Raw genomic sequence first — 10799 nt, 5'->3', positions numbered from 1 at the left:
AGGCTTGCTCCATAAGGCACTCTGTGTCTGGGCATGTACGACTTCCTACAACTCCAGCACATTGATGGGAAGAGAAGATTCCTCCCTAGTCCATATGCCATGCACCTGGAGCCCAAGGGTCACAACACACCATCCCAACAGATTAAAATCTATCGTGACCTAAGTTCATTCCAAAAATGGAGAATAGACAGGCTGGGCTAGTTGCACCACCACTGCAGTGACAGACATCTGAAGATTTGTTTGTCCATCCTTGTATTGGCTCTGGACTATTAAGCCAGAATCTGGCTCTGTAGAGTTTGTGAACAGAAGCAGGAAAAGGGAACAGCCTTGAAGGAGGGTACCATTTTCCACAACAGCTACATACACAGCAGTAAAGACCTGTTTCCCCTGCAGGAGAAAACCCTACCAACAAGTTTGGAGAGTCAACATGACTGACTGTGGAAGAAAGACAGACGACAACTAGTGTCAAACAAGAACCCCAGAAAAAATATCACAAGGGCCGGCAACGGATTGGATTTTGTAAAACTGATAATCTGTAATAAGGACTCTAAGCTGCTTTTAGCAGCATATAGGGCCAACGGTAATGCCTTTGCACTGTAAAACACAAATGTCTTTGGTGAACACCCACGGAGCCACGTCGAGACTGAACGGCAGTGCTAAAGACTGAAAGTTAATATCTCCCACTGTAAATTAGATAAGCCGGTGAGGTCCCTCCCAGAAAAAAAAAAAAAAAAAAAAAAAAGAGATATGCAGTCAGGTGTCTGATGTCCAGGAAAACAAGGAAACTGATGGCACTGATAACAGACCACAGGGACTCCATGCTGAACTGTTCCACAAACAGGGAGTTAACCAATTTTAAAATTAAGGAACAGGAAAAAGTAACCCGTTGGTTTCTGCATTAGGAAGAGGCTGGTGTAAAACCCCAAACTGTGCTGAGAAACTAGCACAGGAACAATGATGATGGAATTTAAAAGCAAATAAACAGCCTGACTTAAGGCTGCCCAACAGACAGGATCTCTTGGTGGGGGTGGAACACAAAAACTCCTTGGACAGATACCAGGTAGATCCAGGATGTAGCCTCCGTACAGAATGCACCAGACCTAGAGATCTGACACAAACAAACTAGACATCCCAAAACTGGGGAATACAGGTCCCTACCACTATGTGGCCCCAATGCAGTCAGTGTCATGCATCTTCTGGCTTAGGGCTAGAACGTTGCAGTTCCATAGACATATGGCCACGATAGTGTTCTAAAACATCACCCTCCTCTTTGGATGAGGCATCATATTCCAAGTCCCCCAGGTAATGGATCCTGGAAAGAGCTAAATGCTTCCTAGTGCCAGCAACCTCTGAAGACACCTACATATTCTCCATGCAGAAAGAAATCCTCAAAAGACTCTTCTCAATGTTACAGTGACTCCTGAGAGGGCATTTTGATCTCCTCAGAGGTAGGTGGGGGGGGGGGGGGGGTTGTAGACTCCACATACACTAAATAAGAAACAGAGGTCCAGTGGAGGGAAACAGTTTTTCCTGAATAAAAACAAATAATTCATTCCTTTATAGACATCTAGAATTTTACAGCAGATAAAAACCAAGTCTGGCCATTTTTTTAAACAGTAATTATTCAACTTTTCTTCTGATTTAGGAAAGAATTATGTCTTGTACTACGCAAATGTCCCCATAACTGTATGTCATCCTGTAGTAACACTTCTCTTCCTATGTAGAATGAGGTTCCGATATACTTCATAAAACAAATCCTTGATCTATGCTTGTGTTGTGGTAGCACATGGATAAGCTTTTATTAAAGACCAGACAAAAAACAAAAGAATTAGCCTATATTCACAGTTAGAAATATTACTCACATACAGTACAATTAATTGCACTTAATCCCTTAAAATTATTTGCACTATACATTTATATAGCACATTCTTTTTTAGAACTTAGCAAAAATATATTAGTTGATTCGAGGTAAAAAAACAAACAAAAAAAAACCCCATCTACAGTACTTCATATTTTCATGATAAAAATCTAAAATTGTGCAGTTGCCCAACCTACCCTCAGCACATCATCAGTAGCTAATGCTGTCATTTTCCTGCTGCCTTCACATAGTGGAGGTAGCAGTTGTGGCGGCTGGGTAAGCAGGCTCATAAGACACTGAATCAACGAGTATTACACGGAGGTCACTGGTTCATTCATAGTGTATGGATAGGCTGCTTTCTCATGAATGCTGGCTCAAAATAGCTTGTGCTGTATTCTGTATAGGTGACATATAAACTTTATATCAGTAGTTACACACAGAACTTAGTAGCAAACCGCTCCAGGGAAAAGCAGAGTCCATTCCATATAAATCATCTATACATAATCACAGCAATCTGTGTCAAAGAGCTCTACTCTTCCTTATCTTCTCCTCAAGATACACACAAGCTTAACATACTATATATAACCAAACAAATTAAGTTGGTAAAGGTGCATAATGGCTCTCGCTGGAAACCAATCAGGTGGGAACATGGCTGCTGCAGGCTGAAGGGTGATATTTTTGGAATTCTTTCATCATTTTTTTCTTCTTCTTCTCAGGAACTGTACAACTCCTGTCCACCAGCTCCATCAACCGTTTCACCTCCATTCTGGTGTTGGTAAAACGCTGTCTTTCATACTCTTCAGCAGTTAAACGCTGACAAAATGTAAAGCCTGTCACAAGGGAACATGTACACATGAAATTTCATAAAATTTTTTTATAAAATCAAATGCTTTGCAAAAAGGAATTCTAAGCAGGAAATATTTTAGTAAATTAAGACTAATGTACCTAATAATGTAACACTTCCACATTTGGTACACCATTTTTGACCACGTTATTTCTACAGTTCATTCTGAATGTAAAACATTGCAGAAACAGACATAGCATTTCTGCTATACGAAAATATAGTGAATAATGTAGGAAAAAAATACTCCTACACTTGATTTCAAGCAGGGACTGTTTTGTACTGTTGCAATAAACATCAACCTGGACAAACCAAATGAGTGCTATGGGTGGTATTCATGTGACCGCCGGTCTGCTGACCGACAGTCACATGACCTCCTTCACCATCCCGCCGGCTCAGTATCCCGATGGTCGGCATGCCGACCGACAGGGACTATTTCCACTCGTGGGTGTCCACGACACCCATAGAGTGGGAATAGAACCCGTGGCGACCGCAGGTCGCCACCGAGCCCGCAGGGGGCTTGCTGCACTCGCCCCTCCCCGCCGGGATCCCGGCGTCGGTATGCTGCCGGGATCCCGGCGTCAGTAAGCTGACCGGCGGTCAGGAGACCGCCGGTCAGCCATACTACACCCGAGTGCTATGGCTACCCTGTCTCTATATTCAATTCATAAATATTTCTATTTGGATGGCAGACCTGGGGAACTGTCTCCACAGGCTCAGAGCCGCAACTGCAGACACTGCGACACCCTTTGTAGTGAACACAGCTTAAAAATGAACAAGACAGCAAAAATGCTTAGAACACACCAATTCTGCTGGATCTGGAAAACACTAATCAAGCCCATGGGGTGGATTTTTTAAGTTACAGATGTGCTATCATATATCTAGCCTCAATACACCACGCAGCGGGAGATGCCTGCTGTGAATGAGCAGATAGGTCCTGTGCAACTCTGTTATGGTCGGTGCCTCTTTTTTGCCAAAAATGCGTCTTATTTGCTCCACTATGCAAATAAGACGCACAAAGAGACTGCTGTTTATAATGATATGCAGCATGCCTATATTCTGTGTGCGACCGCATCTGTATCTGCACACAAAATGCTACGTTACTGTGTTCTCTAAGAAAACACCTCAGCATAGCATTTCGTATGCAGATATACGAGTGGTCGCTCAAAGAATATAGGCATGCTGCATATTTTACTCAGCAAAAGCTGCTTATTCACATCGTTTCATGACAAAGACGCATATTAATAGAAAAGTTGCACAAAAAGACGGTCGGCGTTACCAAGTCACACTACAGCATGGTGTGACTAGAAGGGCTGTTTAACATGCACGGAGGCTAGATATAAGTGGACACATCTTTTTATCTCTAATCATGATTACTGTAACTATATTGGACATGAGAGCAGCCAGGCAATACATCTAACATTCGAGAATTTAAGTATAAATGTACTTTAAGTGAATTCTAGTTCTATGGATTGACTATGAATGTAGAAACAGTTAAAAAAAAAAACAAAACATTTAATTATCTGGATTTACAGGTTTAATGGGCAAAACATAAAACACAAACGCATGAAGTGTCCTTGTGACATGGTTATAATATACCAGGTAAGCACAGTGAGGATCATAATTCAGGGACTTATACAGTTCACTCCAACGGAACTGGTAAATTACCTGTCTGGTGCTATATACTGATTATTTTTATTTAATGGGGCTTTTTAAGATCATCATAAATAGTTACCTGAAAGGACATCCGGATCTGCTCCATTCTGCAGGCATCTTAACTTTGTACTAACAAGATCCAGTAACTCCATAGGTGTCTGCATAATAATAAGCCAAACATTTTTATATGACAATATTACACAAACTCTGAGAAAATGCTTAAAAGAATTGAAGATATTTCAGATAAAGCTCTGACTAAATTTCTACACACAGCTGACTAGCCGGCCAGTAATATCACTGAAGGATATGGCATCCAGCTTCTTCCCCACCTCATATGTCTAATAACATCAAAACATTCGCAAATTACAGCAGTCAAGGAAGAGAGTCAAAATAAATCAAGGTTGAAAGTGATTAATTTCTCTGAGAAGAATGCACACAGCATGCCGCCACCCCTAACAGATGCCGAAGAAGCGGTGCGGCGAGTACAGATACCGGGGTCCCGGTAAGCGGGTCCCCGGTGAACATGGCGGCATGAAGGGACAGCTGTCACCCGGCTACGGACTGCGGTGCCCCCTGCATACCGCAAACTGGCGATATATAGAAAAAGGGTTACACATTTTTTCTACACAAAATGGAATAAAAGCCAGTATTAAAAAAATAAATAAATAAAAAAGACAGGGACCACGCGCCATTGAGGGGGCAGAGCTTCCCAGAAGCGGAAAGGCGCCATTTCATGCTGCTGAGTACAGACTGCATGCAGAGACTGCTCTTCCACTAAATCAAGGGCTATCTCAGCCATTTACATTCCAGGAATGGACAACTGGAAAGCGGACTTCCTAAGCAGGCACGACCTCCATCCGGGGGAATGGGGCCTTCATCCTCAGGTGTTTCAACAACTTATTCACCAGTGGGGTTGTCCACGAATAGACCTGATGGCTTCTCGTCTCAACAAGAAGGTCCGTCGTAACTGTTCCAGAACAAGGGACCCGCAGGCGTTAGCGGTAGACGCTCTGACGACGCAGTGGACTTACCAGTTTGTTTGCCTGCTTCCTCCAATTCCTCTCATTCCAAGCGTTCTAAAAAGACTCAAAAAGGAAAGAGTTCAGGTAATTCTCATTGCCGAATTGGCCTCGTCGGACCTGGTGTGCGGACCTCCTGACCTTGTCTCTGGAGGAGCCCTGGCCTCTGCCGCTTTTCAAGGACCTTCTTCAACAAGGACAGTTTGTTTATCCAGACTTACAGCGGCTACGTTTGACGGCTTGGAAGTTGAGAGGAAGATTTTATTCAGAAAGGGTCTCCCATCCAAGGTTGTTTCAAATATGATCCAGGCCCATAAGGTGGTTACATCCAATCCTTAACACCGTATTTGGAAAATATCTGTTTCTTGGTGCGAGGGTAAAAGATATTCCCCTGTGTAATTTTGTCTGGGCCGCTTCTACTGTTCCTGCAGGCAGGCGTGGATAAAGGCCTACGATTAGGCTCTATCAAAGTTCAGGTTTCGTCTCTAACTTCTTTCAGAAACAACTGGCCGTACTTCCTGAAGTACAGTCTTTTCAAAAGGGGGATAGTCACATTCAACCTCCCTTTGTCCCTCCCACGGCTCCGTGGGATCTCAATGTGGTCTTGACTTTTCTCCAGTTGGACTGGTTTGAACCCTTGCATAGGGTAGACTTGAAATATCTAACATGGAAGACGTGTCGGAATGGGGGGCCTTATCCTATAAGAGCCCGTACTTGATATTTCATGAGGATAGGGCGGAGCTCAGAGCTTGACCACAGTTTTTGCCAAAGGTAGTGTCGGCCTTTCATGAACTCAACCAATTGTGATTCCAGTATTATCTGACACTTCCGTTGCTCCAAAGTCCCTGGATGTGGAGAGGGCTTTGAGGATTACATCAGAAGGACTGCTCATCACAGGAAGTCTGACTCGCTGTTTGTCCTTTATGATGCTATGATATTGGTCGCCCTGCCTCCAAGCAATCCATGGCTCGTTGGCTTAAATTGACTATTCAACAAGCCTATACTTCGGCAGCTCTGCCGCTGCAGAGTTCTATTCAGGCCCACTCCACAAGGTCGGATAGAACTGTTTAAAAATCATACAATGTGATTTCCTGTTTTTTTTTCTTCAGATTCTGTCTCTCACAGTTGAAGTGTACCTATGATGGAAATTACAGAACGCTCTCATCTTTTTAAGTGGGTCAAGTTGCACAATCGGTGGCTGTCCAAATACTTTTTTGCCCCACTGTAAGAGGACCAATATTACAGTCTGTTACCAGATCAACTAGAATTACTAGGATAAAAAAGGCAGGGTTTACTGAATTTTCATCCTGTTCTAGTTCTGTAGAAGTCTTTCGCTCTTGTGCTGCATAAGTTCTCCTGTGATACACTGCATGGCCAAAAATAGTTTTAGAACATGACGGCAAGGATTCACATCCATTCAGTTACAGGAGCATTTATAGGCTTGGGCACGGATGTTGGCTGATAAAATATGGCACAAATTGGTGAGGCAAATCAAATTCTTCCACATAAAATTTGGCAATCCGTTTTTTAATCGACCTCAATTTGTGCGTAAGGCATTGTCGTTCTGGAAACAGGAAAGGGACTCTCCTAAACTGTTAACACAAAGTTTGAGGTACACAATTCTCTGAAGTGTCATAAAAATGTCCATTTACTGGAATTAAGGGACCCAAAAAGACACCCAGACTATTATCCAACTTTCACAAAAACTTTACATTTGGCAGTTGTGCTGGAAAACAGGGTTTTAATACCTACCGGTAAACCCTTTTCTCCTAGTCCGTAGAGGATGCTGGGGTCCACTTCATGACCATGGGGTATAGACGGTTCCGCAGGAGCCATTGGCACTCTTAAGACTTTTCAATAGGTGTGAACTTGCTCCTCCCTCTATGGCCCTCCTCCAGACCTCAGTTATAGGAACTGTGTCCAGGGAGACGGACATTTCGAGGAAAGGATTTACTTTAATACTAATGGTGAGATACATACCAGCTCACACCTCAACCATGCCGCACAACATGGCATTCAACATAACACGCCAACAGGCATGAACCAATTATAGCAAACATGCTGAAACTAATAAAACACAACATGTGTAACTCTAATAAACAAAACTGCAGGTAAAGTACGCACTGGGACAGACGCCCAGCATACTCTACGGACTAGGAGAAAAGGATTTACCGGTAGGTATTAAAATCCTGTTTTCTCATACGTCCTAGAGGATGCTGGGGTCCACTTCATGACCATGGGGTTTATACCAAAGCTCCAGTACGGGCGGTAGAGTGCGGATGACCCCGCAGCACCGATTGACCAAACTTTAGGTCTTCATCGGCCAAGGTGTCAAACTTGTAGAACTTAGCAAATGTGTTTGACCCTGACCACGTAGCTGCTCGGCAAAGTTGTAATGCAGAGACTCCCCGGGCAGCCGCCCAGGAGGAGCCCACCTTCCTAGTAGAATGGGCCTTCACCTGCCGTAGAATGTGCATGCTGAATCGTACCTCTGATCCAGCGCGCAATAGTCTGCTTGGAAGCAGGACACCCAATCTTGTTGGGAGCATACAGGACAAACAGAGCCTCTGTTTTCCGTATCCTAGCTGTTCTAGTGACATAAATCTTCAAAGCTCTAACCACATCTAGAGACTTTGACTCAGAGAACGTGTCAGTTACTACTGGCACTACAATAGGTTGGTTTATGTGGAAAGATGAAACCACCTTTGGAAGAAAATGTTGGCGAGTTCCCAACTCTGCCCTATCCTCATGAAAGACCAGGTAAGGGCTCTTGTGAGACAAGGCCCCCAATTCAAACACCCGCCTTGCGGATGCCAATGCCAAAAGCATCACCACTTTCCAAGTGAGAAACTTCAACTCAATCTGCTGCAGCAGGTCCTCGCGAAGAGTAAGAGGCCGAGGATCTTTTATGAGCAACTCCTGAAGATCTGGGTACCAAGCCCTCGCTGGCCAGTCTGGGGCAATGAAGATTGCACGAAACCTTGTTCTTCTTATGATCCTGAGAACTTTTGGGATCAGCGGAAGTGGAGGGAAGACATACACTGACCGGAATACCCACTGGGTCACTAGCGCACCCACTGCTATTGCTTGAGGGTCTCTCGACCTGGAACAATATGTCTGAAGCTTCTTGTTGCGACGAGATGCCATCATGTCTACTTGAGGAACTCCCCAAAGACTTGTCACCTCTGCGAAGACTTCTTGGTGGAGGCCCCACTCTCCTGGATGGAGATTGTGTCTGCTGAGGAAGTCTGCTTCCCAGTTGTCTACTCCCGGAATGAAAATTGCTGACAGAGCCGTTACATGTCTTTCTGCCCAGAGGAGGATCTTTGTCACCTCTGTCATCGCCGCTCTGCTTTTCGTTCCGCCCTGCCTGTTTATGTACGCAACTGCTGTTACATTGTCCGACTGGATCTGCACGGGATGATCTTGAAGATGTACCGCTTGTTGAAGGCCGTTGTAAATGGCTCTCAGTTCCAGCATGTTTATGTGAAGGCAGGTTTCCTGACTTGACCATTTTCCTTGGAAGCTTTCCCCCTGAGTGACAGCTCCCCAGCCTCCGAGACTTGCATCCGTGGTTACCAGGACCCAGTCCTGAATCCCGAACCTGCGTCCCTCTAGTAGGTGCGAGCTGTGTAGCCACCACAGGAGCGAAATCCTGGCTTTTGACGACAGGACTATCTTCCGGTGCATGTGTAGGTGGGATCCCGACCATTTGTTCAACAGGTCCCACTGGAATACTCTGGCATGGAACCTGCCAAACTGTATGGCCTCGTAGGCCGCCACCATCTTCCCCAACAACCGAATGCACTGATGGATCGACACACATGATGGTTTCAATATCTGTTTTACAATTTTCTGGATTTCCAGAGCCTTTTCCACCGGAAGAAATACTCTCTGAACTTCTGTGTCCAGAATCATCCCGAGAAAAGACAATCTTGTCGTCGGTTCCAACTGTGACTGAAAAATTTATGATCCGTGTTGTTTGAGTATGGACAGGGAGAGCGTGATGTTCTGTAGCAACTGCTCCCTGGATCTCGCCTTTATCAGGAGATCATCCAGATAAGGAATTATATTGACTCCTTTTTGACGAAGGAGGACCATCATCTCTGCCATCACCTTGGTGAAAACCCTCGGCGCCGTGGAGAGACCGAAAGGCAACGTCTGGAACTGGTAATGGCAATCCTGAACCGCAAATCTCAGATAAGCCTGGTGAAGAGGATAAATGGGAACATGCAGGTAAGCATCCTTTATGTCTACTGACACCATGTAATCCCCCTCCTCCAGACTGGAAATCACTGCCCTGAGTGATTCCATCTTAAACTTGAATCGTTTCAAGTAGAGATTCAGATTTTTTAGGTTTAGGATCAGTCTGACCGAGCTGTCCGGCTTCGGAACTACAAAGAGGCTGGAATAAAACCCCAACCCCTTGTTGTGACAAAGGTACCAGGACTATGACCTGATCCTGACAATTTTTGAATTGCCGCTGTTACTGCCTCTCGGTCTGGAAGTGAAGCTGGCAAGGTCGATTTGAAAAAACGGCATGGGGGAAAGTCTTGAAACTCCAGCTTGTACCCCTGGGATACTATCTGCAAAACCCAGAGGTCCAGGCCAGACTGAACCCAACCTTGGCTGAACAGTCTGAGACGTGCTCCCATCCGAGCGGCCTCCCGCAAGGGAGCCCCAGATTCATGCTGTAGATTTGGCAGAAGTAGGGGTTGACTTCTGCTCCTGGGATCCTGAAGTCGTGGAGGACTTCTTTCCCTTTCCCCTTCCGCTGCCTGCAAAGAAGGGAGAACCTTTGGCCTTTTTGTATTTATTGGGCCGAAAGGACTGCATGTGAGAGTGATATGTCTTTTTTGCTGGTGCAGGAGCAGAAGGCAAATAAGTTGACATACCTGCGGTAGCCGCTGAGACTAACGCATCCAGTCCATCACCAAATAAGGCCTCACCTTTATACGGGAGAGCCTCCATATTCTTTTTGGAATCTGCATCCGCGTTCCACTGGCGAATCCACAACACCCGCCGAGCCGATACTGCCATGGTAGCGGCTGTTGAACCCAAGAGTCCAATATCTTTCATCGCCTCTAGCATGTATGCAGCAGCATCTTTGATTTCCCTAACTTAAGGAGTATCTCATCTTTATCAATCATGTCAATTTCTGATGACAAGCTTTCTGACCATTTTTCAATAGCGCGACTCACCCACGCGCAAGCAATTGTGGGCCTGAGCAGCGTACCATTGGCAACATAAATGGATTTTAATGTAGTCTCCATTTTGCGGTCTGCCGGCTCCTTTAGTTAAGCCATCCCAGGTGCAGGAAGAATTACTTTCTTTGTCAACCTGGACAGTGCACTGTCTAACACCGGGGGTGATTCCCACTTTTTTCTGTCCTCTGTAGGGAAAGGATAAGCCATCTGAATCCTCT

General features: G+C 44.9%; 1 protein-coding gene across 1 annotated transcript in view; it reads right to left on the bottom strand.

Moving 5' to 3' along the window:
* Window positions 1-1524: 1524 nt before the first annotated feature.
* Window positions 1525-10799, bottom strand: part of DEPDC4 (DEP domain containing 4) — a 102791-nt gene continuing 93516 nt past the window's right edge. The window contains exons 8-9 of the mRNA XM_063927840.1: window positions 4435-4513; window positions 1525-2688 (exon numbers count right to left, since the gene is read on the bottom strand). Of these exons, the coding sequence (XP_063783910.1) occupies window positions 2495-2688; window positions 4435-4513 (273 nt within the window). The 3' untranslated portion in view covers window positions 1525-2494. The remainder of the gene's footprint in view (window positions 2689-4434; window positions 4514-10799) is intronic.

This window comes from Pseudophryne corroboree, chromosome 6 (genome assembly GCF_028390025.1).
Source record: "Pseudophryne corroboree isolate aPseCor3 chromosome 6, aPseCor3.hap2, whole genome shotgun sequence".
Classification (NCBI taxonomy): Eukaryota; Metazoa; Chordata; class Amphibia; order Anura; family Myobatrachidae; genus Pseudophryne; species Pseudophryne corroboree.
This window is presented reverse-complemented; position numbering and strand designations above follow the sequence as displayed.